At 48.0% G+C, this 27,537-nt stretch overlaps 12 protein-coding genes across 12 annotated transcripts; 4 read left to right on the top strand and 8 right to left on the bottom strand.

Annotated features, from left to right (window-relative positions):
* Window positions 1-1,348: 1,348 nt before the first annotated feature.
* ASPWEDRAFT_166802 (uncharacterized protein) lies at window positions 1,349-3,558 on the top strand (the record flags this gene model as incomplete). Its single annotated transcript, XM_040830050.1, has 3 exons — window positions 1,349-2,707; window positions 2,762-3,051; window positions 3,105-3,558. 3 exons carry the CDS (start codon window positions 1,349-1,351, stop codon window positions 3,556-3,558), a joined length of 2,103 nt encoding a protein of 700 aa, XP_040694415.1.
* Window positions 3,559-3,868: 310 nt separating this feature from the next.
* Window positions 3,869-5,625, bottom strand: ASPWEDRAFT_22894 (cytochrome P450; the record flags this gene model as incomplete). Its single annotated transcript, XM_040832408.1, has 4 exons — window positions 3,869-4,037; window positions 4,123-4,304; window positions 4,372-5,499; window positions 5,557-5,625. 4 exons carry the CDS (start codon window positions 5,623-5,625, stop codon window positions 3,869-3,871), a joined length of 1,548 nt encoding a protein of 515 aa, XP_040694414.1.
* A 347-nt stretch (window positions 5,626-5,972) lies between these two features.
* On the bottom strand, window positions 5,973-7,371 carry ASPWEDRAFT_101900 (nucleoside transmembrane transporter FUN26; the record flags this gene model as incomplete). Its single annotated transcript, XM_040827428.1, has 2 exons — window positions 5,973-7,143; window positions 7,205-7,371. The coding sequence occupies 2 exons, from the start codon at window positions 7,369-7,371 to the stop codon at window positions 5,973-5,975; spliced, it is 1,338 nt and encodes a 445-aa protein (XP_040694413.1).
* Window positions 7,372-7,858: 487 nt separating this feature from the next.
* ASPWEDRAFT_34205 (uncharacterized protein) lies at window positions 7,859-10,078 on the bottom strand. Its single transcript, XM_040833947.1, has one exon. It carries the CDS (start codon window positions 9,880-9,882, stop codon window positions 8,023-8,025), a length of 1,860 nt encoding a protein of 619 aa, XP_040694412.1. The 5' UTR covers window positions 9,883-10,078; the 3' UTR covers window positions 7,859-8,022.
* Window positions 10,079-10,253: 175 nt separating this feature from the next.
* Window positions 10,254-11,056, bottom strand: ASPWEDRAFT_34203 (3-methyl-2-oxobutanoate hydroxymethyltransferase). The gene is made up of 2 exons (XM_040833946.1): window positions 10,981-11,056; window positions 10,254-10,915 (listed from the first exon to the last, which is right to left on the bottom strand). The coding sequence occupies exons 1-2, from the start codon at window positions 11,029-11,031 to the stop codon at window positions 10,286-10,288; spliced, it is 681 nt and encodes a 226-aa protein (XP_040694411.1). The 5' UTR covers window positions 11,032-11,056; the 3' UTR covers window positions 10,254-10,285.
* An 838-nt stretch (window positions 11,057-11,894) lies between these two features.
* Window positions 11,895-14,899, bottom strand: mdr2 (ATP-binding cassette permease mdr2). The gene is made up of 3 exons (XM_040833945.1): window positions 13,449-14,899; window positions 12,761-13,396; window positions 11,895-12,705 (listed from the first exon to the last, which is right to left on the bottom strand). The coding sequence occupies exons 1-3, from the start codon at window positions 14,691-14,693 to the stop codon at window positions 12,211-12,213; spliced, it is 2,376 nt and encodes a 791-aa protein (XP_040694410.1). The 5' UTR covers window positions 14,694-14,899; the 3' UTR covers window positions 11,895-12,210.
* A 121-nt stretch (window positions 14,900-15,020) lies between these two features.
* Window positions 15,021-16,908, top strand: ASPWEDRAFT_34200 (Hsp90 co-chaperone CDC37). Its single transcript, XM_040833944.1, has 2 exons — window positions 15,021-16,192; window positions 16,247-16,908. The coding sequence occupies exons 1-2, from the start codon at window positions 15,222-15,224 to the stop codon at window positions 16,743-16,745; spliced, it is 1,470 nt and encodes a 489-aa protein (XP_040694409.1). The 5' UTR covers window positions 15,021-15,221; the 3' UTR covers window positions 16,746-16,908.
* A 683-nt stretch (window positions 16,909-17,591) lies between these two features.
* Window positions 17,592-18,566, bottom strand: ASPWEDRAFT_166795 (clathrin light chain CLC1; the record flags this gene model as incomplete). The annotated part of the gene is made up of 4 exons (XM_040830049.1): window positions 17,592-17,943; window positions 18,053-18,153; window positions 18,221-18,462; window positions 18,527-18,566. The coding sequence occupies 4 exons, from the start codon at window positions 18,564-18,566 to the stop codon at window positions 17,592-17,594; spliced, it is 735 nt and encodes a 244-aa protein (XP_040694408.1).
* Window positions 18,567-18,801: 235 nt separating this feature from the next.
* ASPWEDRAFT_56077 (CTD-interacting domain-containing protein) lies at window positions 18,802-20,832 on the top strand. Its single transcript, XM_040838264.1, has 5 exons — window positions 18,802-19,150; window positions 19,209-19,300; window positions 19,353-19,411; window positions 19,462-19,603; window positions 19,666-20,832. The coding sequence occupies exons 1-5, from the start codon at window positions 19,053-19,055 to the stop codon at window positions 20,505-20,507; spliced, it is 1,233 nt and encodes a 410-aa protein (XP_040694407.1). The 5' UTR covers window positions 18,802-19,052; the 3' UTR covers window positions 20,508-20,832.
* A 55-nt stretch (window positions 20,833-20,887) lies between these two features.
* On the bottom strand, window positions 20,888-22,529 carry ASPWEDRAFT_34197 (t-SNARE syntaxin TLG2). The gene is made up of 4 exons (XM_040833943.1): window positions 22,276-22,529; window positions 21,673-22,205; window positions 21,273-21,616; window positions 20,888-21,206 (listed from the first exon to the last, which is right to left on the bottom strand). Exons 1-4 carry the CDS (start codon window positions 22,296-22,298, stop codon window positions 20,952-20,954), a joined length of 1,155 nt encoding a protein of 384 aa, XP_040694406.1. The 5' UTR covers window positions 22,299-22,529; the 3' UTR covers window positions 20,888-20,951.
* A 1,155-nt stretch (window positions 22,530-23,684) lies between these two features.
* On the top strand, window positions 23,685-25,136 carry ASPWEDRAFT_231679 (calmodulin). Its single transcript, XM_040832449.1, has 6 exons — window positions 23,685-23,844; window positions 23,959-24,015; window positions 24,105-24,120; window positions 24,241-24,366; window positions 24,429-24,641; window positions 24,718-25,136. Exons 1-6 carry the CDS (start codon window positions 23,842-23,844, stop codon window positions 24,750-24,752), a joined length of 450 nt encoding a protein of 149 aa, XP_040694405.1. The 5' UTR covers window positions 23,685-23,841; the 3' UTR covers window positions 24,753-25,136.
* Window positions 25,137-25,424: 288 nt separating this feature from the next.
* ASPWEDRAFT_166791 (uncharacterized protein) lies at window positions 25,425-26,481 on the bottom strand (the record flags this gene model as incomplete). Its single annotated transcript, XM_040830048.1, has 2 exons — window positions 25,425-26,415; window positions 26,468-26,481. 2 exons carry the CDS (start codon window positions 26,479-26,481, stop codon window positions 25,425-25,427), a joined length of 1,005 nt encoding a protein of 334 aa, XP_040694404.1.
* Between the last annotated feature and the right edge of the window lie 1,056 nt (window positions 26,482-27,537).

The raw sequence follows: 27,537 nt of genomic DNA, 5'->3' as shown, positions 1-27,537 counted from the left end.
TATAATTAGAGAAATAAAATAGAAGAAAAGTCTACTGGAGTTACATTCTTGATTCTTCTTTAGGGGCAAAGAAAAAAGCAGAAAAAGGCAGGCAAAAAAAAAAAAAAGAAAAGGAAAAAAGGGAAAAAGACGGGACGGCAAAAGACAAAACAGCCACTGTTTCTTACGTCATGGTCAGCCATATATCTTATAACTCCGTATATTATAATAATAACTACGATAATAATAATAAAAAAAAAAGAATTATAGAATTATAGAATTGTAATATCGATTATAACATAGATTATAATACTATTATTCTTATACATAATAGATGTGGTATTTAATAGCAGTTGTCATGGTACGGCACGGAATGGCCAGCCCTGCAGATCATCGCACACAGACCTTGATTCATTTACTTGTAACTGAGGAATAAGAGTCATCAGAATATCCTAGTTTCATCAGTCACTATAAACTATCATTATCATGACTGTAACTATTGAAGATAGTTGATGCTCTTGTGATGAGATGCCATCACTGTCGAGAGCTCCCATGCAGCATCCAATTAGAACCCAATGGGTCCACTATGATCACCATAGCTGAGGATCTACACTATGAGAGCTACGTGTAACGGTACATAGCAGCCTGAAAGGATCAATTTTATTTTATCATATCAGGATGGAATTAATGGTTCTATAAAGTGCCGTTGCAGTAATATATTGAACTTGGCTAGGCTTATTGATAAATAGATAGGCAAGGTAGTATGTCTGCATGCCTGTGTTGTACTGTTGCACGAAAGCATCATGTATGCAGTACCAGCCTCAGTCGCCCTTGCGAATATCAACGTGTTCATATGCCCAAGCTACATGATTCCACTCTGTATAGCTAAGATTATCGATATATCCTTGCTTCAACAGATATCCTGGCTTCTTTCGTCATCTTCGAATATGGTTTGGAGAGGTGGACTGCAGCCAACCAACGCTGGGATACAATGACGCAATAGACTCTATGGAATGCATCACCAGAAATCTATCTTCAAACAGGATGAATTAATTGATTATACTTTCTATATCGCCAATATCTCCAATTAGCACCTGCAGTTCTATTTTCAAAATGCAACTATACATCCCTTGCTCTGATTGGCCAGAATGCCGGAATATTTCTTGTTCCCTCTCACCACAGCAACGGCCACGCTAGGCCCGTTCCGGAAAGGCATCAATAACTGCCAGGGGATGCGCATTTTCATATCGTCCTTCTTGCATACTTCTTTACCAGCAGCCTACTGTCGACTTCAAACCGCCCTTACTGACTGAAGATCCGAATAACTACATATCCGGTCGCTTAATATCACGCACACCTTGCCAGCACAATGCCGTTACCGTCATCTCCTCCGGCTGGCCATGCGACACCAGATCAATGGCAACCACGCACGAGAAAGACACGCACGACCGCGCAGAGAAAGGTCTATGGGAAACGAAAAGCAGATGCACCACGAGCAGTGTTCGATCAGCGAAGTCCTGCAAAGGAGTTGGAAAAGACCAAGAAAAATGCCGTTCTTGATGATGCTGTCGAGGGTATCCAGACCAAGCTGGCTGAGATAAAGATCGAAGAGAAAGAAGTGTCCGTACCTTCAGAACGCAAGACGCGGGGGAGAAGGATAAAGAAGGAGAAGGGGGAAGAAAAGCTACAAGAAGATTGGCCACAAGAAAAACCACAAGAAAAGCCACAAGAAAAGCCACAAGAAAAGCCACAAGAAAAGCCGCAGGAGAAGCCGCAGGAGAAGGAGGAAATCGAACCGCCAGTCGACATCAAAGATGAGACACCCTCTACCGAGATTTCTTGCGGCCCAAACGAGTTGCTGGAGAGCCACATGGAGCAAACACCGTCAAAGAGCGACACTAAAGCCAAGCCACGATACTCAACAATGGTGGAAGTGAGGATCAGCACAGGGAGAATGAGCACAGGAAACATCAGCACAACCCCTCCAAAAGCCTCCCCGAAACAGCAAAGAGAAGAACAAAATCCTACTGAGAGTAAGAAGCGGACAACAAGAAAGAAGAACAATGCACCACGCCTGTCGTCTGGCTGTGTTCAAGACGAAAAGGCAAATGCTTATGTTCACCCCATTCTCAATGAAGCCCTGTCCCCCGTCGCCGCTCAGGGAGTCCAGAAATTCAGCTCATGGGCTGCCCGTGGTGGAAATATGCTGCAGGTTGTTAAGCTCGCAGAGGGATCTTACGGAGAGGTCTACAAGCTTCATCTGCGGGAAGATGTCTGCAAGCAGGAGATGTCCAAGTCGAAGCTTGCCCGCTTGAGGGCGTACGGCGATAACGTGTTCAAAGTCATACCCTTGCGAGCTCAAAGTGGCCCAGGATCAAAGAAGTTCACCAGCATTAAGGAAATCGTATCGGAAATCAAGATGCTCAAGTACCTAGATCCAATTCCTGGATTTGCTCGTTTCAGGGAAATTCATGTCGTTCAGGGCCGCTTCCCAGAGTCTTTCCAGAGTGCATGGGACCATTACAAGAAAACCAAGGACGATTGCCTCAACCCCAACCCCTCGAACAAGAGAGCGTACCCTGATTCGCAAATATGGGCAATTGTGGAGATGGATGATGCCGGTTGTGAGCTGGAGAAGTTTGCTTGGTCATCAGTATTTCAGATCTATGATATTTTCTGGGGAGTCGCCATGGCTCTTGCTCGTGCAGAAGAATATGCTATGTTTGAGGTAAGGACCCTGATCTCCACCAAATGTCAGGGCCACATATCTAACTTTGTATAGCATCGCGATCTGCACCTTGGCAATGTTTGCATAAAAACCACTCGTGAAAATAACTGCATGGATCCGCCAACAGACCTGGATATCGCGCGTCGTTCATTTTCAAGTGGATTCGGACTTAGTACTCTGGAAACAACCATCATCGACTACTCGCTGTCTCGTGCTGAACTGCAATTAAGCGACGATCCCAATCAGGCCCTGGAAGTAGCCTCGTCTGATCTGGATAAAAAGCAGATCTTTGATGCCATAGGGGTGGATGAGGATGATGCTCTATTGAGAGACACATACCGACAGTAAGTATTCTTCTAGGCTCTCTCTTCCAAAATGCATGGCTAATGATTCTCAGTATGCGTGCTCAACTTTACACTGGAAACCCCGCCCAGACGGAAAAGACCCCCGACATTCCTGGCATCTGGGCTGAATATTCGCCCCGCACAAACCTCGTCTGGCTTCTCTTCCTGCTGAAGAACTTGTTGAAAAACCGAAAGAGCGAGCCCGCACAGCCAGCACCGGTACAGAGAAATCCTCTCGCGCCGCGCTCGCCGAACAAGAACATGGAAGTCAAAAAGAAGAGTGGCAAATCGGACACCAAACCCGCTGGCAAGACTCTTGCTTCGCAGCTTTCTCAGACTGAGATCCAGTCGCACGTTGGAAAGTTGAAAAAGACACTCGAGGACAGACTTGGTGCTGTTATGGGGCTGCTGGATTTCGAGCACGGACATGAGGATATGTGCTGTGCTGCTGATCTGGTGGCGTATGCCATTGATTCCCAGTGGTTGGAAGAGAAGGATTTCTTTTGAGTTTTATAATTGCCTGATCTACATAGCGTGGAGTTGGATATGGTGTATGTTTTATTTTCTTTGTTCTGGGGTCTGCATGCGTGCATTTCGAGGTGTTGGCATTATATCCACATATCTTTATTTAGGCATGGAGTTTTGATTAAATTGTTTCTAGCTATTATCATGCATCATATACCAATCAAGTATAGTGTCTGCCTGATCAGCTGTACTATGTAGTATTGTAGCTATTATGCATCAAATCTATCCAGGATATCTATCAGCATCCAAAAGACGTCTATCCAATCGATCATAAACCATAGCCCCAAAAACTTCAAGTCGCAGTTCCCTTCTGAGCCCGAGACAGCTTCACCATCAGCGCAGGCCTACTCCAGAGATTATACGTCTCCTGATCTATCCAATTATCGCAGTTGGGTGAAAGTTCCAGGTCAAAATGCCACAGAATCTTGGTTAATATGAGACGCATCTCAGCGTTCGCCAAACTGTTCATGCCAATATGTTAGCTAAATATATCTTGTGCATGAAGATATATCCATGCATGTATAGATACTATGTGCTGTTACTTACTGCTGACCAAGACAACTACGGGGACCGTACGAGAACGGCTGGAAAGCTTCTTTCTTGTCGTTGACAAATCTTTCAATGTCTGAATCGGGTTCCTGGAGCCATCGTTCAGGGATGAATGTGTCTGGATCTGTGAAGTTGGTCCTAGAGTGGAAGGTAGACCAGAGTGATATGGAGACGGAGGTCTAAATATTATTTATCTGTTAGATGGATGCTTCTATGTTTTTGAGAGTAGAGTGTAGAAATACTGACACCACCTGGTACGTATTCACCATTGATAGCAGCTCCTCCCTCGGGGACAAGACGCGGTAGCATAGCCGGGATAGGAGGGTAGATTCGTAGACTCTCTTCGAGGACGGCGTTGAGATAGGGCATGTTTGCGAATGAGGATAGATTGATGTCCGATTCTTCTTGAAAGGCACTGCGTATTTCATCCACTAGTCGGCGATATGCAGCTGGTGTTTTCAAGAGATAATATGTACAACCTGAGAGCAAGGCAGCGGTGGTTTCACTCCCCGCGAGGACGAGGGTAGCTGCGTTCGCGTCGATTTCAGCGCGGGACATGCCGTTTTTACTACCATCTTTTGTATTATGCTGGAGGATGTAGGACATAAAGTCCGGACGATCTGTTGTGTTCTTCAGACCCAAACGTCTATCAACCCTGTCAATGCTCAACTGGAAACTCGCCGCCTGTTTCTCGACAAGATGTCCCGGGACTAGAACTTTCGCCAGTGGGACTAGGAAGGGGAAAAACCAAAACATCCTCAAGTATGAACTGGCCTTGACTGCGTCGATCATGATTGATACCCACCAATGATAGTGGCTATCACGAAGACAGTGGAAAGGCTCGCCGAATGCCATATCGCCCGTAAGATCGAAGGTGGTGTAGTTGTACCATCTCGTCATGTCGACAGCATCCGGGGAAGACTCAACAAGCCTGTGAATTTTCTGCACCAGTAGATCAGCGTACATGTGTAGAAGACGCTCTTGCTTCCGTAGCGCTCTATCTGAGAATGCGTGGGAGAGTAAACGACGCATGCGTGTATGATCTGCCTCGTTGGCTGTTATGATAGCTTGAGCACCATTAGGGAGGGGTGTATAAACCGACGGATCCTTGAGAAAAACCTTCTGTCCCTGTTTTCTATGACCGTAAATATCCTTCCATGCAGTTGGGGATCTGTACACGAGGGCATTCGGGCCAATTCGGACTACATCCCCGTACTTGTCGTGAAGGCTTTTGATCTTGGTGTGTGATTTGCCTCGAATTTCCCAGAATAGGAGAGGGATTGGGGATATGGCAGCGAGCTTTGGTCCGGGATATCGACTCAGTGGGTGGAAAAAGACTGTGTAGATGGCATGGTAGGTAAAGTAGACGAGTATCTGTCGTCATGCCGATGTCTCAGCAGTTTGATATCGGTTTTTAGAGTGGTTACGTACCGTGAGTGAGAATCCACAGATCAAGCTCGGAAAAGAGCCACTAGCCATAAATCCGTGTAGAGAAGCCATTTCTGCTTAGCGGCAAGCCATTTGTAGTTCGTTGCCATGAGTGATGGTGTTGGTTTAAGAGTGAGACTCGAGGAAAGTATGTCAGAATGAGGACGGAAGGGTAGGACAGCCAGCAGTGAATGTCAGTTCCCAAAGATAGCCAACCATATATGCTTGACATGGAATACGGGCTATTTAATTGAAAGATGACAGTCACCAGGGGCCCTGAAGATGGGAAATTCTAGTTTCTTCTATAGATGCACTCCAGTTTTCTATTGCAAATAAATCTTCCGGTCTAAGATAAAGGGGCAGTGCATCAGCACATTCACAGGTAAATCAAGTCTATATGATAAGCTCCCAGCAGGTAATCATGCACTGGCAGCACAGAAGCTCAGAACACTGCCTGCAGCCAAGCCTCCACAAAGCATCATGATCATGAAGCCACCAGCGGCTTCCCGTTCCTCTCCGAGCACCCACTCGCCAGCTCCCACCATGGCGCAGCTACCTATATATCCACTAGTAAATCCGAACAGGAGCTGCACAATGAACAGGTAGAAGAAGTCGCTCTCTACAATGGGTCCTCGTCCGCGGATGTTGCAGATCAGGTAGAGTGGGATGAACGCAACACGAGCAACAGAGAGAAGAAACAGTAAGAAAGGGCGATGACTGATAGAGAAGCCGGGTATTATCAGCGACATTCTTCCAATGAGGTCTCCTGCGTTCCAGAAGAAGAATGCCAACGGGGAAAAGACGGATGGTTGAAAGAGTCGAGAGCTATGAGGGTCATGGACGGAATCAATCTGCACTGTGAAGACTGGGAACATCATCGTAATACCATAACAGATGAAGACGGATAAAGCCATCCAGCGGAGTTTCTTGAAAAGAGCCCAGAGGCTCACATCCTTGTGATGGTCTAGTTCAGGGACCGGGTCATTCGCTTCCTCCTCTTCTTCACATTCAAATTTGTCCAAAGCTGCTAGCCGTTGATTGTGTAGATATAAAAAGGTAATGAGGGCAAAGGACGATATCACGGTAGCTGTAATAAAGTATATGAATGCCGACTTGGGTGACTCCGTAGGTAGCTGTTCCTTGCTATCCGCCGGCACCACCAGCACAGAGAAAATCTGCACGATACACGGCAAGACTCCTGCCACGCCTTGACCACCCATGATAGCCTGTGTATACTCTTCTCTCCCAAAACCAGCAGTATAGGCAAAAACGCCATTCTGGTTAAAGCCCGTCGCCAAACTTGTTCCAAACACCATTAGCAGCACGAAGCTAAAGTATACCTTCACCGAGACATTTTTGAAGAGAATCGTCGAAAAGGCTAGGAGGGTAAATATGGCGATGTTAATGAGCAATGCGATCTTGATTCGTCTGGGATAGTCGGCGTTTTTCTGCAGCTTCGCGAGTATAGTCACCATTCCCAAGTTGGTGATGGATGATACGGTTAGGATGGAGGGCTGGAAGTGGGTTGCCGTCCATCCATCTGACTGGAATCGAGAATAGAAGTACGGTGCTGCGGCGAGGAACATGTTCCTAGTAAACGAGCACCGTTAGCTATCCGAGCCAAAGCTCTCCGAATACAATTAAGACATACCACGCCCACAGCATAGAAATGCCTTGGAGGAAGAAGATCGCATAATTAACTTTGGAGAATGGTGCTATAGGCCTTTCTCCATCACCAGATGGTTCGCCATCGTCAGCTCTGTCTTCAATCGGTTCGTACGCCTGTGGGGTGGCGATCAGCCGTCGAATGCGATCCATCGTGGTACGGGATGTTTTGTTCCTCAAGGCGAGAAACTGATTAAATTGAAGGTGAATAATTTAATCCATGTCTGTTAAGAATATTTAGGACAGACTGAAGCTCATCCTGAGCTTTGGCGTGGTTGGCGATGGATAAGCGTAGGTGTTGGTTGTTGATAAGCATTAAGTCATGAGGTTGGGGAGGATCGCCAAACCCCGTGACTGCGTGATGCCAGTATGTGACACGAATAAGCACGACTGCGTGAGATAGGATTTGATATCCACCTGATCGTCGAGATTCGCATCTCGATTTGCTTTCCATCTACTAACTGTCTAGGCGAAATGTTCATAAGCGCGGGATGTACGAAATAACAGGCTTGGATCCCACGCTGCTCCGCCTTACATACAGGGGGTTGGACAAATCATCCAGCATGATGCCGTGGGATGACCATTGCACGGGGCTACATAATATTCGCTCAAAAGATTACGATTTCTTCGATATAAAATTGTTTGGGTTAACACTTAATTTGTGTTTAATGAGATTCTAGTCTCCGCAGTCGGGGATATATAAAAGCATAGTACGCGGACAAAGATCGAAATATGTACATCAACAACCGAGACAGCATAAAGTCAGAATTAAATATAAAAAGTGTTCCATCGATATATAATCCATCAGGATTCTTCTGGTGGCCGGATATTTGGTTCAACACTGCCTTCTAGCCCTGCATCACGCTTGATAGCACTCAGCCATGTCGGGTCATCAGCATATGTCTGATTCCAAGGATCGTCATCTCCATACGCGATCTGACGAGCTCTGGATTGGATCATCTCATCAGATGGATGATTCCCCTCGGCCATTTGATTATGGATATACGTGACAAGTTCACGTTGGAGATTGGTATAGCGGTCGAGGCCGTTTGGGACATTCGTACTGAATGGTTGCTCTTCGTCTTCTAGATGCCCCAGAACATCCGAGCTTTTCCAAGGATCGAGCGTGTGTCTTTCATGACCGAGAAGGTAGGATGGCATCGCATTCTCGACCAGGTTCTGGATAGCAGGCTCGAATCCCCAGTCGCCTCTCCACTGAATCATATCCGCCCCTTCCTTGAAGTGCTCGGCCACATGGTCTACTCTTTCCTCCCAGGATTCCAGATTCGCATCGCAAAATCCACATCTTGACGTCATATAGGTTCTTTGACTTCGCCATTTCTCCATGGCAGGATGATAGTCCACATTGTGTATTAGTTTGAGGTGCTGTTTAAGGTGGTCTTTTCGGGAAAAGGTCCGTTGCTCGGTGGGTTTCTCGCGACATATTAAATAGTTATGACAATTGAGGTGTTCATCATCTGCGTCTGATGTATGACAAAATGCACAAACGCTCGTCCCTTCGATATCGATGATGCCGCCCTGGGGTGTACAGCTCCACTGGTCCACGGGTAAGTGCAGTGTCTTTTCATGCCGCTGCCAGTCGTACTTGGTAGAGAATGAGTCGGCGCAGAATGTGCATTGGAATGGGCGTCCGTTCTGTGCTTTTCGTTTGCTGAAGGTCTTTGTGGAAAATCGGTGTCGCCGATAGCGACGACGAGGTCTTGCATTAGGGATAGGGGTAGGTGATCTCAGGGGTGCCCGCTGCGAATGGCTATAGGACCCTTCAGAGCCAGAGGCTTGACTGTGCTCGAAACTGCTGGCAGAAGATGCGTTGAATGTGGTCGAACAGGCACCGCTGGAACCGTTGCTGGACCACTCTCTCTGGGAGACAGAATGCATGGAGCCAGAGCCGCTCTCGAAAGAATCGGGCATATCTGCCAGTGCGCGCATGATATCAGAAGTTGTAGCGGCTTCATTTTCAGGAGGTGAATTCTTCCAGCGTTCAAAAGGTGTGTCGACCTGATTTACCTCTGGCAAAGACGCCATGTCGATGGTTTTGCGTCGTCGAGCATTGGTGAACCAGTTGGAGATTTGCGTCCTAGTCAATCCAGTCTGCTGTTTCAACTCCGTCTTTTCGTGTTCGCTTGGATATGGACAATCTCGGTGTTCATGAAGCCATAATTTCAGGATATCCACTGCTTCCTTGGACAGCCGCTGGTATTTCTTCGTCTTCGCCGGAGTTGAGTCGGTAGGGGCTATGTCCGAAGACAAGGAAGCGCCGGCGAGGAAGCCACTATCCCCATCAGCAGCCTGGGAGGACAGTACGGACGTATAACTGGAATCTACTCGTCTAAGGCTATCTTCCTGGCTGCTGGAACCATTGTGCGCCGCACTGCCAGTTGAGCCATCTAGACAGAAATTATCGAGGACATCGCATGGTTCCGCTGGCGATGAAAGGAGGTGGGGATGCAAGGTTCGATATTCGCCCTGCAGTTGCTCTTCGAAATGACGATTGCCTGAGAACCAATTAGGCTGTTCCATCAACTGGTTGAGCAACAAGTCGATGTTGGCTCTGTCCGACACTACATCGTGCGGCCCCAGAGGTGGCAGAGACAGGATATCGTCGCAGAATTTGGGACAGTCATCCTTGCGAGCATGGGCCATTATACAGTAATATCGATCAAAAGCCAGCGCAACGCTGCCTGTTGGTGACGGCCAAAGCGAGCTGGGCCGAGGCGGTCATCGCATTGAAAAAATTCTGTTTCCGTGGCGAAGATCGGAATCGACCGCACCCCCTTGAAGTGACAGCAGCTAGCTTGTGAAGAAAGAGGAATAACCTCAAACGAACTCAATGAAGGCTGGTTCTAATGACCGGCAAGGTGCAGGCCTATTGTCGTCGTGTCGTGGTCCACTGTGGGCCTCCACGCCCTAAAAGTGTCATCTATATCTCGACCCGAATCTAACCGTCAACACCAAACCAAATGAATTAAGAGCACTCTCTTTCCTCCTTTTCATAAAGTCTATTGGGATGACAATATTGAATTGAATTCTCACACAATGATGGTATCTATTTCTCCTGTCCCAAAGGAACACCGTCCACGACACTTTGGAATTCCTCCAAAGCCTCCTTGGAGATGGGATACGTATACTCTGGCGAAGGAAAAGCCCTGCTCTTGACCTCATTTTTATACGCTTCAATTCCCCGAAAAGCCTCACCCCAGACATCAGCATAGGTCTTTACAAACTTGGGCATAAATGTCCCCGGCGGATTATTGCCCGTCATATCCGGCTGGACTAGAACCTGGCCGGAGCAGCCACTCCCAGAACCGATACCAATGGTTGGAACTGCAAGCCTTTCAGTTACCATAGCTGCGACTTCGGTAGGCACTGCTTCGATGAGGATCATGGATGCCCCTGCTTCCTGTACGGCGAGGGCATCCTGCAATAGCTTCACTGCTCCAGCGGCTGACTTGGCCTGCACTTTGAACCCACCCAGGGAATTCGACCGTTGAGGAGTCAGACCGATGTGTGCCACGACGGGAATGCCAGCTTCGGAAATTTTCTTGATCGTTGGCGCCATGTTTTTGTCTCCCTCGAGTTTCACTGCTTTCATGTGGCCTTCTTTGACGATTCGGACGGCTGATTGTAGAGCCTGTGCGGGGGATATTTCATAATAGCCCATGGGGATATCTGCAAACTATTCATTCCAACCAGAACATCAGCCAGGTTATTCCATTAGCAAGGGGCTGCAATGTAACTAACCGTAAAAGCACTCTTGACAGCTCTCGCCACACTCTGACAATGCATCAACATCTGCTCCAGGGTAAGTTGAGTCGTATCCTCCAGTCCCATCGCAACCATGGCGAGACTATCCCCGACCAAAACCATATCCATTCCTGCCCTTTCGGCCATCTGTCCAGTAGGGAAGTCATAGGCAGTGAGGACGGTGATTGGTTCGCCTTTTCGGTGAAGGCTGCGAAGAGTTTGAATGGTCACCTTGCGAGGGGTTGGGCCAGGCGCTGCCGGAGACGAGTAGGAGCTGTGTCGTATGAAGGGTTTAGGTGATATCATGGGGAGTTTGGAAGGTAGGGCATTGCGAGTCAATGGTGGATGAGATGTGATGGGACATGAGTTTGTAGAGAGCCGTAGCTGTCTTGAGAGAATGGAAGCAGTTTTCAAGGCCATTTTGACTGCAGTTGAAATCGACAGGAAGGGATTCAGAAGGAATTGAATGTTTGGGAATAAGGAAGTGAGAGTGCAAGAAAAAGACAAGCAATTGAACAATTGGGATTCGTATAGTCCAGAAAAATAGAACCCAGGATGAATTATTTATGGGCTCTGTATAGACCTCATAGCTCTACTAGACAAAGAGACATCCCGGCTGGCTGGCTGCATATAACCAACAAAGAAGCGGTACAGGCAATAAAGAGAAGGCTCAACAAAAACCCAACAGAACACCAATGTGCAGCTGAAACCTGATCTTCCAAAGGGTCTCAGCAGCAGCTAGTATGATGATCAACAGATTTCACATTGCCTTATGGGTGGTGTTGTTGTCGGCGTTCTGGTATATGCTGCGTACTTTGGAGTATCACGACTGCTTCCATACGTCCGATCCGTTTGTAGTGGAGAAGGACTAGGCATTAGGGCTAGCATACACTTACTAGTTTGATATTGCAGTAGCCTCGCTTGATGTAGGATGGAACCTCAGTGAAATTCATGGTAATGTATTCAAGTAGAGATGTCTATCTGAACTGGCAGTTAGAGAGCAAATTCAAAGCAACACCCTTGCTTGCGCTCAAGGTGAAAAATCCAATCAATAGATACAAAAAGTATAGTAGGTTGACCCTGCCTTCTAAATAAAACAGCAGAACAAAACGCAAAATATATTAAACACAAAGAGAGGGGGGATATCCAAGTAAGACAACGAGACAACAAAGAGTACCTTTGATAAGCAGTGAGTGCATATCGACATATTCACTCTACTCTGACCGCTTATTTCCTCGTTTGCTGCTCAGTAGGTTGGGTGATTGTGTCGTCTTCCTCGAGCTCAGTCTCCTCCTTCTCCAAATTCAACAGTTTCTCCTGAGTTATCGGGCTTATAGGGGCATTGGCTGGCTGCGAGACCTCGTTGCCGCTCATTTGCCATTCCATTAATTTTGTAAAAGCACCTTCAGGGCGAGCACTGAGCTCTTCATAGGTTCCGTGTTCGGCAACCTTTCCATCGGGACCAAGGACAATGATAGTATCAGATCGCTTAATAGTAGATAGTCGATGGGCAATGCTAATAGTCGTGTTGTTACCGCGAAGGAGTGCGGCGAGTGCGGCGTTCACCAGAGTTTCAGACTCCGCGTCGAGCGCAGAAGTCGCTTCGTCGAGAATCAGAATATCCGGATCCTTGATCAAAGCACGGGCAATAGCAATACGCTGCTTTTGTCCGCCAGACAATTGAGCTCCACGAGCTCCCACCTGAGTGTCAAGACCATCGGGCTGAAGGCAACGTTAGACATGGATAGATGATACAAGGGTTTTGGCTATTACTTACGAAATCACTAATGAACTGGCAGTTTGCCTTGCGTGCTGCCGCAATGATTTCTGATCTTGTGGCATCCGATCGTCCGTAAGAGATGTTTTCGGCGATCGATCCTGAGAAAAGAACGGGCTCTTGGGATACAACACCAATCTTCCTGCGGAGAGACTTCGCATTCATCCCGCTAATATCCTTCCCACCGATCAAAATCTTTCCTTCTGTAGGATTGTAGAATCGGAGCAAGATAGAAGCGATGGTCGATTTACCTCCTCCAGAGGGTCCAACAATGGCAACGTTAGTTCCCTGGGGAATCTCAAAGTTTAGGTCCTTAAAGATTGTGACAGCTGGCCGTGTTGGGTAGCTGAATGTCACATTCTCGAAACTGATAGGGCCACGAGCAGAAACAACCTTCTCACCCTTGGTAGGGGATATGGTCGGCTCACGGTCTTGCAACTCGAAAAGCCGACTAGCCGCACCGACACCTTTCATAAGTTCAGAGTAGAAGCTAGAAAGACCAAACATACTGGAGCCTGCATAAGCCGTATACATCAAGAATGATGTAAGGTCTCCAATGCTAATTGCGCCGGACTGAACCATACCTCCTCCCGCGTAGAGAAGTGCTAATATAGTCATGTTTCCCATAAGTCCAGTCTATAACCAATCAGTATATCCATCCACCGGGTCAGCGCATGGGAACACATACAGAACTGAAAAATGTAGCGCTGATTAAAGATTCCTTTTTGCCCAAGTCAAATATCTTTCGTACTTGCTTGTTGTACCGATTAACCTCGAGGATTTCTCCAGCAAAAGACTGGCTAGTCTTCACATTTCCTAGACGTTCTTCCGCAATTTTGGTCAAAGATCCCAAGTTTCTCTGGATTTGTCGGCTCAGGTTTCTGATTGCCCGCCCGTAGAAGAAAGCTCCAAGTCCAATCGGAGGAAGCAAGATTGCCAGAATACTAGACAATTTGAGACTGACATACGCCATCAAGCCGAAACCAGCCGCACCGCTGACAGCGGCCCGCAAACCATCTGACAAATTCTGTGTGATACTTTTACCAACGATGATGGTATCGGATCCGAGACGAGAGATCAGGTCGCCAACTCGGTTCGCATCGAAGAATTCTGCGTCTTGAACAAAGGTTTGGCGAAAAAGCTTCGAGCGAAGTCTGGCAACGATACGTTCACCAACAATACGCAGGATGATAATGCGACCGTAGTTTGCTCCGGCACCCAAGGCGAGGATTCCAGCCAAAGCACCGTAGAACATTGGGAGACTCAAACCGAACAGCTCATTACCACCCTCTTCCGAGGACTTGGTTGCCGTATCCATGATCCGTCCGATCGAAAAGGGAATTGACATAGTGATAGACGAGGAGATCAACAGGAAGAAGAAAGCGAATGCGAGTTTCTTTGACTCAGGTCGTGCAATCATCAGCAGCCTCCATATTTCCCGAAACCCGGACTTCTTTCCTCCAGCACCATCTTTGGCTAACTTCGCGCGGAAATTGACCTGTGCTGCCTGAGCCGCTCTTTCTGATAGTTCGAAGCCTTTGTCGATTTCCTCATCCTCTTTGTCCTGGGCAGTTGTATTGTTAACCTGCGGTGTTTTCGACGGCGCGGTCGGCTTTGATTCCGAAAGACGTTGCGTAGAACTTAGAGACCGAATTTGATGCGTGACAGGGGTTGACGATGAAGCGAGTCGTGAGCCATTTCTGCACAAGGCAGCCGTAAGTCCAAGAGATTGGCTGAGATTATAGTTATTGTTGTTTCGAATTAACCCGGCAAGGCCTGAATACGGCCTGCTGAAGCCATTTTGACCACCATGTCGAAGTGCAGATGCATGAGTCCCAGGATACAAGTCACTGAGAACACCGCCCATTGACTGGGGGAACTGCCTTGCAGTGACTCCTGGAGCCCAGGAGGCAAGCAGCCTGGCTCCGCGCATCTCGGAGTTGGAAGGGAATGCGGAATCGGACAGGACAGATTCAGAATGATGTCACGGAAGAGAAGCACGATGCCATATCTCACCAAAGGAAAGTGAAATATCCAACAGTCATGACACCGTAGAATCAATTGTAGCTTTTGAGCCAGCAGCGTTCTCGAGGGAAGATGAGAGAGCTCGTAAGCAGCGCCAGGCAAAAACGACGCCGGACTGTATCGCCGGTCGGTCACGCATCGGCAAGACGGATTCGCTACAGGCCGATTCTGCCGCCGTGCACCGCCTGCCGCGGGAGCTGATCGGCCACCGAAGCTGATGGAGAGCTTTGGATGCGCGAGGAATTATTCTGTCGCTGTCGACGAGGCTGAGTGATTCTGTGCTTTTTCTTTTTTTATCAAGGATATTTCTGACTGGAGAACTTTCCCAGTTTTGATATCTCATTAACTGTCAGCTGCTCCTTTTACCCGTTCTATCTATCTCCAGTTCCTATCATTTTTACCCCGCCCCAATACCCCTCTACAGCCCTTCGTCGCCATGGTGCTCGATTACAGCAAGTGGGATTCCCTGGAGCTTTCCGATGACTCGGATATTGAAGTCCACCCTAATGTCGATAAACGTTCCTTTATCCGTGCCAAGCAGTCGCAGATTCACCAGCAACGTGTGCAACGCCGCCATGAAATCCAGACCCTGAAGTACGAGCGTATAATCAACGATGGCCTGCTTTCACGCATTGACAAGCTGCTCGCCTCGCTTCGTCAACATGAGGATTCCTCACGCAACCCCGAAGAACTGGTTTTCCAGGCTCTCATGGAGTCCGCAGGAAATCCGGCCGAGGATCAGCCTCCTTCACCTCCGGAAGGTGTCCATACCCACGAGCAAGAGCAGCCAAAATACTCGCAAATGATGAGTGCTCTGGTGGACCAGGTCAAGAAGGAGATCGATGGATCTAAATCCGACCAACTCTCTAAGGAATACATTAAGGGCGTGGAAGGGCACCAGCAGAAGGTGCAGGGACTTCAGAAGGAATTGTTGGAGAGACTTGTCCAGCTTGAAAAGGAAGAGAGTAGCAAGATTACCAGCGAGAATCTGCATACTGGATTCGACACATCTCACGTCGCCAAGGCTAGTGATAATAAGCCAGCTTCAGCGGGACAGACTAGCTCTGTTGAACTCTTGAATCCCGGGAGTGCGAGCAAGGATGTCTCTGTCCCATCCAGCGCCGAAGACGATGCCGAAGATGATGACGACCCTGCGGATGCCCGGGCTAGTGAGCTGGCCAAGCGATTTGCGAAGATCAATCAGAATGACTACAGGACCTTGCTCCAATTTATTTCTGAGAACCCCTCAATTGTCGCGGAGAAGGAGACGGATGGTTTGTTGGTTGAGGCCTTCAATAGCCAGATGGAAGGAAAAGACGAATACGCTCGTCAGTGTGTTCATCACGGCCTGTTGCTCCAATACTGTCGGTCTCTAGGCAGAGACGGGATTACTCTCTTCTTCAAGCGGTATGTGCTATTCACTATTCGTGTAAGAACCAGAAGCTGATATATCTATTCTAGTATCACTACGAAGGATCACCAAGCAAGCACTCTTTTCCGCAACGACGTCAACGAAACCTACAGCAAGATCCGGACCCGTGCTGCAGAGCTCGTCAAGGGTTCTGCCTCTAATGACCCGGCTGGCGTAGAGCAGATTCAACTCCATGCAGTCGACCCAAACACCAAGATCACTATCAACATTCCCTCTGCAGAAGGCGACGACCCAGTAGAAGTCGAAGCCCGCAAGGTTTTCGAGTCCTTTTCGCCGGAATTGCAGAAGGCTCTGCAATCCGAATCACTGGATGAAGTTAACAAGGTTCTTGGAAAGATGAGTGTTGATGAAGCGGAGGATGTTGTTGACAAGCTCGGACAAGGAGGAATGCTTAGTCTCGAGGAGGGAATTGTCGATGCAACAACAGAAGAAGGCAGAAAGAAGTTGGAAGAGATTGAGCTTGAAAACAAAAGAGAAGCCGAGGAAGTTGGAGAGCCAGGAGAAGACCGAGTGACTGAGTTGGATTGAAGAAGTTAATCACTTTCAGATATGATTTATGTATGTATGGGTGCTCCGATCTGAAATTGCCTTCGTCTACTTACCCTAGCATGATTAAAAGACCTACCACTGTATCTGTCTGCAATGGTTTATTCCTCTCTAGTTTATCATTTCCATAGCTTTGCTTTTAATATCTTAAATTAATCATTAAGATTCCAGACCGGCTCCTTTCTTCTTTTCCCCTTTGGTCTTTGTCAATCCTCTGCACATCGCAATTTTAGTTGTTTCCACTTCGATGGAGCCATTCCAAAGCAATGACGGATTCCATCCTCCCTTTCTCCCAATTATTTTATTTATAGTTGTGACATCAAATTGAATAGATGAGGAAGGTTACAAGTCGTTTTTGCGAAAAGAACAAATGCGTTATCTACCTACATACATGAGAAAAGAAAAAGAAAAGAAATAAAGACCAAGTAAAAACACATGGGGCAGCTAGGAATATTGGAAGGCAATGGAAAAAAAAAAAAAAAAATAAGCTAATACGCAACGTTAACTAGAGTATCGAAGTATGGGATATTTTGGGTACAATGTTTCGGATCGAAATGGTAATGTGGCATGCAATGCACCTGGAGGCGGGCGTGGTGATGAAAAGGGAAGTAAAAGAAATCGGTGTAATAGTGAGATGTCAAAGGTATGTCTCACCAGGTGCTTTGATTCTATCCCACGTTCTGTTTCGGATCCATAACCCCACTGTAGTCCTGGCTACTTTCTCCCATCACGCCAACTTGCGTGGCCGGCATATGCGAGGCGCCTGATATTCCTAGCATCTTTATGCCACCCCTAAGTTGACATCATCCCGGGTATAAGGCGTATGCACTAGACTCCACTGACACCAGGTGCATTCTGGTCCTTCTTCAAATCGAGCAACAGCTGGCGGAAGCGTTCCTTGCCAGAACCGCTGGCGCCACCCTTGGTCCCCTTTCCAGACACATCGACCAATTTTGCGATACGCTCCCAGCTAGTGCCGCCAGCAGAGGTGTCTTCCCGGTTGGCGAGGAATTGTTCGGCGTCAGCGGCAGTCTGACCTCGGAGCTTGTCGGTTTTGTTGTTGTAGGAGACGTAGAAGTCGTCAATGTCCTCTTGGGCCTTCTTGACAGTCGCTTCCTTCTTCTCACTCGAAATCTCTGCGCGACGAGCAACATCTGCGTCTCGTCTCTCACGCCATTCCCTAAAGATAGAAAGTGCCCAGTTAGTATGACAATCGTAAATGGAATTTCCGGGAACCGGGTGAAGATAAAAGAACCCGGACTCTGCAGTATGCGTTGGACCTTGCCTACCTAATGGGTTCTGGTTCTGCCTCTGGCTCTTTGTAGCTCGAATAACCGGTCGGAGGGAAGGGCGCGCCAGTTCCGGTGATTGTGCCGCCAGGTGCAACTTGCTGTTATTTGGGCCGTTTGTAAGTACGCTGGAACTCTAGACCATTCACACGACGAAGATATGCGTACCTCGTTCTGTGTTTCGATAGCGGGGAACGAAGATTGAAATCCTGCGATGTCCTCTCCAGCACCGCTCCCAGCCAGGGTATCTTCCGCACCACCCAACAGATCATCACCCGTGTCTACATTGTCTGCGACGTGGTCTTGGGCAGTGGCAAATTGTTCCGCATCTTCTCCGAGCACAGCACGTTCGCGGGCCAGGAAATCGTCCTGGTCGGATCCTCCGTTGGTATCGACGACTTCGGTTTGACCTGAACACCTTGTGTTAGCACACGGAGACTCAGCGGTACCTAATCATGGGGGGCAGCCACTAACCCGCAGAGAAGTCATCCAATGATGGGAAGCGGTCCGCCATATTTGAGAGAATTGGATTGTATGACGGTTCGTGATACCTGTCAGTAACGGCGCTAGTTCAATGGGATGGATTAAAAGAGTACAGAGAGGGATGTAAAGGTCCAGCTGGCTTCTAGATGAGGTCTTGGTGGAGCGTTTGAATGGAGGCCCGGGGGGATTCTGCCACTGAGGGCGGTGAGGTCGAGCTTCACGTTCGATCGGAGCTGTGAGGGACAAGCTTCATTCACCTCTGCAGAACACTATCAACGCATCGAGCCTTGGGTGGAACTCGACTACCTGATCGGGCCCTTGAGACTCTCATATAGAATCCTAAGATCTTTTATTTCCTAGCGAATTGCGATCACTTGTTATTTCTCAAACCGTCAAGTATCGTTCAGAGTGACTGAGCTCCAGCGAGATTACTCAGTTCATCAAGCTCTCACCTCTCATTCTTTTCCTATAAAGTCGGAACTATCTTGAGTTTATTTCTTTTAAATAAATAGCCACCATGGCGTATACAGATGATGCTGTCAAGGCAAAGCTTTCAGCTCTCAATGAGACGCAAGAGGGTATTGTCACTGTCGCGCAATGGGTCATGTTCCACAGGTAAACCATAATTGTCTACATCTTTATTGCCCAATCTAATATTCATTGTCAACAATAGGCGACACGCAGAACGAACTGGTCAGCTGTGGTTACAAAAGCTTCGAGACTCCCCGGCTCCGAAACGACTCAATCTGATATATCTGGCAAATGGTACGGCGCGTACAGGTTGTTAGGGATACTGGAGCACTGACAGGATGTACAGAGGTCGCGCAGCAATCTAAAGCTCGTCGGAAAGAGGACTTCCTCATCGCATTTTCACCGGTCGGTGCCACATTGTTAATGATTGAAACTCTCGACTAAATGCAGACTAGATCATTGCCGAGGCCACAGCAACCGCGTACAAAGGCGCCTCAAACGACATTCAGCAGAAGATTCGCCGAGTGGTTGAAGTCTGGAGACAGCGTGCGATATTTGAGAATCCAATCCAGGACGCTGTGGAAGCCCGCATCGAGGGTGAGGAGCTCCATGCCATTTGCGCACTCTTTCCGTTTATCTAATTTATTAATTTATTGCAGAAATCGACAAGTCGCGTTCGACTGGTAAAAAGCCACCACTGGGTGGCTCCCTATTCTCGAATTCGTCCAGTTCGACGCCTTCAGAACTTCAACCTTTGGTCCCCTTGCAGGTGGCACTCTCGAAAGCTGCTATGACTTCCGGCGCATCATCTACTGCAGCCAATGCCGAATATGATAAGATGCATGACCCCAACACCCCACAACCTACACCCCCAGTTCATGCGGCGCGACTCAGTCAGCTATTGAAGGCACTTGCAAATGCTGAAAGCTCCGTTTCGGAGGTTGTCAAATCACGGCTTGCATTGATTGATGGTCTTGAGAAACTTCTCGAAACCAATCGCTCGGCACTTTCGAAGGAGCAGTCTTTAACTGCGCAATTGTCGGAGAGAAAGACTGGGGTTGAATCAAAGAAGCGCGAGGTTGAAGACGGAATCATGAGAGGTCTCACTGTTGAGAATTTGCCAACTGCGCACATCGGTGAATTTGGGGCACAGGCAGAGCCTGTTGCTCGCCCAGAAGTTGAAGCTCTCACCCCTCCCCCTGTGGAAGCTATCACACCTGTTGGTTCCCCTAAACATGAGCCGCAGAGTGTGTCAGAGCCCCAGGCCACAGCAGGATTCGCATTGCCAGGCATTGGCCAGCCCAATGTACCTCTCCCTGGTACAGATCTATCCGCGTTTTCTGCTACCCTTAATGAGCTCCAACATGGCAGCCCCAATGGACTGAACGCCAAGAAGCGTAAGGTTGACCACGGCGAAGAAGACTACACCAAATTCGCCGGTGGCGATCTGGATGCCGATGTCGCCGAGCTCCTGGGACAAGAGGGTAATCCCCAGAACTAAATGCATTTGATTTTGTCTTGGGAAGCCCCCAGACTTGCATTGTAACTGATGGTAAACCAGTCGCATCATATTTTGTTTTGTTTGATTTTATACCATTTTTCAACTTTGTTTTTTATATGCTCTTCTGTATCACCTAGCTCCAACTTCCTCCTTGAAAGTTGATATTTACTGGAATAACCAAGCTGTTGTGTCCACTTGCCCATTAATTAGTATAGTCATAGGCGTGAAGTTTGATCCTGCTTCACTTGGTGTATGTAGCCCGCTAGTGATGAATTACTAGCATCCATATTAGTATTGAATGGGAATACAGTAACCAAAAGTCCCGCTCGCAGCTGTTATAGCTTCTAGATATAAAAATCATGATAGTCTTTAAATGTCATGTTGCTCTTTGTCTAGGCTAAAGGGGATTACTATTAACATGGTATCTGTAAAGAAAGAAAGGTGTTATCGGTGTATGTTGGGATCAATCCATTTGTTTCTTGTGATCCGGGTCAAAGACGGATTTCTCTTTCGACGATGGACGAACTCGACCGTCCGGGCGAAACGTAGGTTCTCGCTCGATGGAGGCTCTGGTGGTTCCGGGGCTGGAGAATCGTGCCGTTTGGGTTTGACGAGCAATACTATAATCATTCCAGCGACAAGGATAATTAATAAGAGCATAATCTTTCGTTTCGTGGTACGCCGCTGGTAATTGGTAGCCTAGAAATTGCGATTTAGATCAGTTCAAGTTCAAAGCAGGAGGAAAAAACCTCTGAGAGAACGTACCACTTTGAGTTCCTTATCCGCTGCTTTGACTTCAGTCCCCATGCGTTCCACGTTGTAGTCTATTCGATCCAACATAGTTCCTTGGTCAATTACCATTGCTTGGAGCTCTCGGAAGATATCTGACAATTCGATGATGCCCTTTGCGATGTCGTTGATTTCACGCTCTCGTTGCTCTATCGCCGCATCGTTCTGGCCCGTGACCCGTTGGGAGGTTTGCATTAGAGTAGATTGCGAAAAGGACTTGTCTGCGTCTGATTCCATCAAGGACGGTTCCGCGTAGGGGTTTTGCATTGGGGTCGAGGATCGATCAAATGGTGCCGCTGCCCCCTCCAGTCCTCGTAGTTCTAAGAGAACGGTTAGCGAATTCCACGATGCACATATGGATGGGATGCGCCCATACTCTTCAGGTATGTGCTCTGCTTCTTCCTAAACCGGGCACTAGCCTCTTGAACACGTGCAGCAAGAGATATTTGGATATTTTTTGCCATTGTCTCATCACCATTCGTAACTCCACCCTGCTGCTTGGCCTCGCGCACCATCATTTCTATCCTCTGCACAGCCTTCTGGCAGTCATGAAAACCCTTTGTGATATCCCGCGTGAACTTCTCGATAACCCCTTCTTCTTGCTTCCTAACCTCCTCATCACCGAAACTTGGGAGCAGATGCTTATGGTGTAATTTGTCCAGTTGGGCCGACTTCTGCGCAATGTCCGCCAATAACTCCGTCACTTCATCCTGCACATCCACCCATCGCGGAGGCAGCACATCCATCTCAATGATCGCATCGCCATCGTCGTCAAATCCTCCAGAGTCCGAAATCAACCTGCGACTTTCGTCGGACTGCGAAGGGGTATCGGAGAAGCCATTGGACGGGCCGATATAACGTGGCTTCTTTGCTGGGTGGTGAGTGAATGACTGGCGGTAGGAGATGTAACTGAACAGGAACAACTGTTAGCCCTATGTTCAGCGAAAAGGAGCATTGAGGGTCCTAAGGGGGGTGTTACAGATTCGTGCGATCCCGCCACATTGTGTAGGATGCGGAACGTGGTTTTCCTGGGGATTGACGGAGTTGTCCTCTAGACTACAACCCCAATCATCATCGGACAAAGGGGGCTCAAATATGACGAGTCGATAAGAAGGGATATGATAATGACAAAAACACGCAGAGTATCCGAACTGAAACTGCTCTTTGAGAAAATTCTCACAATAATTGTGCCGTTCGAAACAGGCACAACAACCGCAACAGCAAGATCGCCGAGTCCGGCCCACGTGAAGGTCCCGTTTGGGGCAAGCGCGGTTATTCTCCGTCACCGTCCTGTAATTAGCAGCTCTCCCCACAGAATTCCTAGGGGGCCTGACGTATTAGGGGTACCGCAAGGTAATCATCCATGTTGGAGATGCGATATTCTTGTCTTAAGGTATGTTGATAACAGATTGTCAAGAGAGAACAATTTTATATTGACATGAATATACAGTGTATCTCATGGTAGAGGCAAACAGCTCACAACCATGATGCAATAATGGTGGCATGTTCAACTGCCAAATCCGAACCCCTCAGGGAGTCTGAGGAAAATGAACATAGCCACACGTTATCCGCTGCTAAGTTGCTGCATGCTGCAACATGATATCTTTTTGCTTTTGGCATCAGCTGAAGATTGCCGACTATAAATATACATACGAGTTCGTTTAAACTGATGCCTACTGACTATCAGCCGCCTCGCCCCTCATGCTATGGTGTCCCGCTATTGATAGCCGCAAGTGTCAACATAGAAAACGCGATCGAATGTCGCAGAAGAAAGGTAGGTATTCCACATATCCTTCGCAGCTGAATCAGTCAGAATCTCAATGATCGGCAGTCTATCTCTTCCCGACTGAGACAACATGCCGAGTGTCAGTTAGAACCGTTGGCATATAGCCCATGGATTTCAGCCATGGTCACGGTCCATATTCTGATCAGCAATCACCAATCTGATAATTGAGACTATCAAGAGCAAGGGAATAAATTGGTCGACTAGCACATGGACCAAGGGCAATAGTCAAGATTCGAGGGGATCCGTAGAGGTGATGAAGTTTCTGGATGCCGACACGACCTTAATTATCATCTGCTCTCCGCAAGGCTGTAGTTCTGGACTCCTAAGCTTTTTTTTCCTGCCGGCAATGCACGAGGCGTCGTCAGCATCGCTCGAAAGAAGAGGCATCAACAATAATTATTGCCCGCTAGCACTGCAGTTCGCCATAAATAAAACAAGGCTGAATGGAGAAAAAGTAAAAGGACGAAAAAAGAAACCGTTCTAAATAATTTCGAGGCAACCTTCAGCCCTTTGAACGCGCTTGGGGCACGCCGTGGCCAGGGCGGGTCACGTTTCGGGCATAAGCGACCGCCTTTCACTACTGCCCGTCCAGCTCTCTCTGTAGAGTAAGTTGGGTCGGGTTCCCCTTAAACAACACTCTTCCTCTTCTTCCCTCCCCCACTACTTCACCAACCAACATCCTGCCAACCGTCTTGCTTTCCGCATCTCTTCCAATCCATCTTATCCTTTCATTCTCATTTCTCTCCATCTACATTCACCATGGTATGCCTCCTTGCTTTGCTCTCGTGGCTTGTCGTGTTGAAAATCCCCCACTTTGCGGGGCAGATCTAATGATACAATATTCTGGATGAACACTGCTGACACCTCACCGTTCAGGCCGACGCTTTGACTGAAGAGCAGGTTTCCGAGTACAAGGAGGCGTTCTCCCTGTTCGTAAGTAACCTCTATTCTTCAATTTATAGGGGATTGTTCTCCGGTTTCCTGCGATATATGCTCACATTGGCTTTTTTTGCTCTGAATAGGACAAGGATGGTGATGGTTAGTGCCACTTGCTTCCAACGCTTCTTCCCCCGCTTGCGACCGGGTTGAAAACTTTTATCATGAATTTTATCCCATCAGCAACATCCGCACGATGCTGATCGGTACTCCAATTTATAGGACAAATCACCACCAAGGAGTTGGGCACCGTCATGCGCTCGCTCGGCCAGAACCCCTCCGAGTCTGAGCTGCAGGACATGATCAACGAGGTCGATGCCGACAACAATGGCACCATTGATTTCCCTGGTATGCGATAAGTTTGCGTCGATGCGAAAGGTGGATTATGGGTGGTCGTTAACTGGTGATAGAATTCTTGACCATGATGGCTCGTAAGATGAAGGACACCGATTCCGAGGAGGAGATCCGGGAGGCATTCAAGGTCTTCGACCGCGATAACAACGGTTTCATTTCGGCCGCCGAGCTGCGCCACGTCATGACATCCATTGGTGAGAAGCTCACCGATGATGAGGTTGACGAGATGATCCGTGAGGCGGACCAGGACGGTGATGGACGAATTGACTGTACGGAAATACCAACTCCCCGGATCGAGTTTCGGCTTGAAATTGGCAAAGAAATACTAACCATATCTCTCTATAGACAACGAGTTCGTCCAGCTCATGATGCAAAAATAAACACCCCAATTCAATTTCGTTTTGAATTTCTCCACTGTTATCGAAAAAAAGATGGGGGCCAAAGAGAACTCCACCATGTCCCGTCTCCAATTTCATGCCATTTTACCTGTAGTCTATTATTCGTCTAGGCTGCAGATGGGAATGGTCGTAACGACCTTGCGTGCTATTTAAATGCGAAATATTCTTGTGAGAAAGAGTCAATTTGGTTGGTCTAGACTGAGCCGTGCATCCTGCGAAGACATTGTGTGAAAGCATAGCAGTAATACAGTGTGTCTTGGGTTTGCGCGAGCTCTTTTATTTCTTCCCGGAGTGGCTCCTGGCTCGCTGCCTTTGTGTGTCCTCTATTGTCTATATTTACCCCCTCGATCTGTGCTTTTAGCCCTGTCGGATGATTACTCGTAGTACATGTGATTGCAATCATGAATGACTTTGAAACCCCTTTGATCACCTTATCTCCGCTCTTCCAGCCAAGTTTAGCGATCTCGTGGACTCTAGTCTGTTCCTACGAATACTTATTTTTATCCTATCGATGTGATACATTGGTGAATTCGATATAGTTATTCTTCATTTCTCCGGTAGTCCTGTCAAATAGTCTGTTTTATTCGAATAGCCAATTTTTATGCAAATGCACACCTAAAAGGCCATGCACGCTCCCCTTTCTCCATTGTCTTTTTATCGGTTGAATCTGAAAATCTCCATAAACTGTCTCGCCAGATCAACTCCAGCTTCCGGGTCGGGGTCCTCATCCTGTTGCCATGACCATCCTCGATCAGCCGCACTCTGCGTTCCCCGCTTGTCCTGCTGCCTCAGTCTCCGCAGTTGATCTTTCACTTCTTTCCCAAAATCTGGGACAAGGATTGCTTCCCGCGCCCCGTCAATACCCAGTCGAGCCCAGAACTCACGGATAAGCGTAGCCGTGGCCGCATACTCGGCATCGATATCCGCTTCCTCGATCGCCGAAAAGGTCAAGTCGATTCCCGAGTCAGCATCATCGTCGCTCGCCTGTTCCTCTTCGCTGGCCTTGCGGTTATGAGAGTCCTGCGAGGCGATCGACGACACCAGCGACGGACCTCTCCATTCCACCTCGACGACGGTGCCTCGAACTCGAGCCGAAGGCTGCGTTTGTCGAACATCGCCGATTCGGACTCGAAAGTCACCCACATCGTAGACCATACCTCCAGGAACCGTGACAGTGTGTCGGTGGCACCAGAACGGTTGACAAGCGTAGACGAAATGCTGATAGAGAGTCCCGTACGAGGGTAGCGGCACGGTCGTCATAATCATCGACGAGCCCGTGGGTGATGCCCCAGGAGCCGTGGCTCCAGCACCATCAGAGGCTGCAGGAGGACTTGCCGCAGCGACAGGGTTCCCTGCGGGCGGTACTTGCGGAGCGTTAGGATTCTGGGCTCCGCCCGCCGACGGGGACGTGTAGATGAATCCGTGATTCGAGTGATAAGACAGAGAGAGAAACTGCATGTATCTGGGATGCGCTGGTCGCTGGGATGCTGATGCAGGGAGACAAGAAGGGGTATCTCGCATCAGCTTATGTTCCATGGCCCAGCGGCCCACTGGGATAGGCTCATCGGCCAAGGCAGTGTGCAGGCGTTCTGTCACAGTTGCTAGGGCTGTGGAAGCATTGGGGTTGGAGGGAACAAAGAATACTCTGTTTAATAGTTAGAAAATGCAAGAGCACAAGGGGATCGATGGGAGTTTACCCTGTGATAGGCATAGTGGTAGTTCTCTTGCCTCTTTTAGTCTTGGGATAAGAGAGTTGTGGTTGATTGAAAAAATTCCCCCGTTAGAATGTCGGTGGATAAGCCAAATTAGATCTCACTTTTACCGCCAAAAAGATACAAGCAAAGGTAAGCAATAGAAAAGCAGAATGGGTATCTAGAGCATAAAGCAAGGCACGAAAATACAGAAATATCTCAAACAAAGAGCAAGCCCCAAGAGCCAATGTGATCTAGGCCAAAAAGATATTTTTTTTCAATAGACGGTCAGGACAAAATATAACGGAAATGCAATAGATCGATCAACATCAATATACAGGCGCCACGGGCAATAAGCAGATGAGATAACTGTTTCCGGAATGCAGGCGATAGATAAGGCAGATAGCTGGAAAAGGATTCTTGAAGTTAATGTACGGAGTTCTCAGCGAGATATCATAGTGGTGCATGTATAGAGGAGGTAGCAATGACGGTGGGAAATAACGATGAGGATAATGCCTAGGCAAAATGAAGGTATTCCCAAAAGCAGAAGTGCTACATGTGCTGCCTGAGGTGTCGAGGCAGAAGCATGCAAACCAGACAAACTGCACTACTGGATCATCCAGCCAGCTGAAGACTCAGGGACTCCTCGTTCCCCCATTCCATCTCAGTTCGCAGTCTTTCATTCCCATAAGAATCAGTCGTCATTCCATGCATCAGTGCAGATGAGACAGCTCTTCTGAATGGCTGAATATTCAACCCCAAAAAGCCATCGCAGCCCTGCGTCCAGACTCCAAATATAATATCCGTCAGCGCCAAGACGCGGGCGCACGGTAACAAGCCCCAAGGCTTGAATTTGGGGGTGTCAAAACACTCGCGGGTTAAGAATAGAACGAAAAAAAGGGTCCAACACCAGCTAATTTACCCCAATCTCACACCCAGGGACCACACCTTATATTACGCAATGTCATATTAACCACCTTTCTTCAAGGGTCTCGCCCAGTGGTCAATAGAAATCCCAGTTGCTGAGCTTCAGCGTCCAGAATGGCTGGCTTTATAATTTTTCCGACCACAGAGTC

The sequence above is a fragment of the Aspergillus wentii genome, assembly GCF_001890725.1.
Source record: "Aspergillus wentii DTO 134E9 unplaced genomic scaffold ASPWEscaffold_1, whole genome shotgun sequence".
NCBI classification, from domain to species: Eukaryota; Fungi; Ascomycota; class Eurotiomycetes; order Eurotiales; family Aspergillaceae; genus Aspergillus; species Aspergillus wentii.
This window is presented reverse-complemented; position numbering and strand designations above follow the sequence as displayed.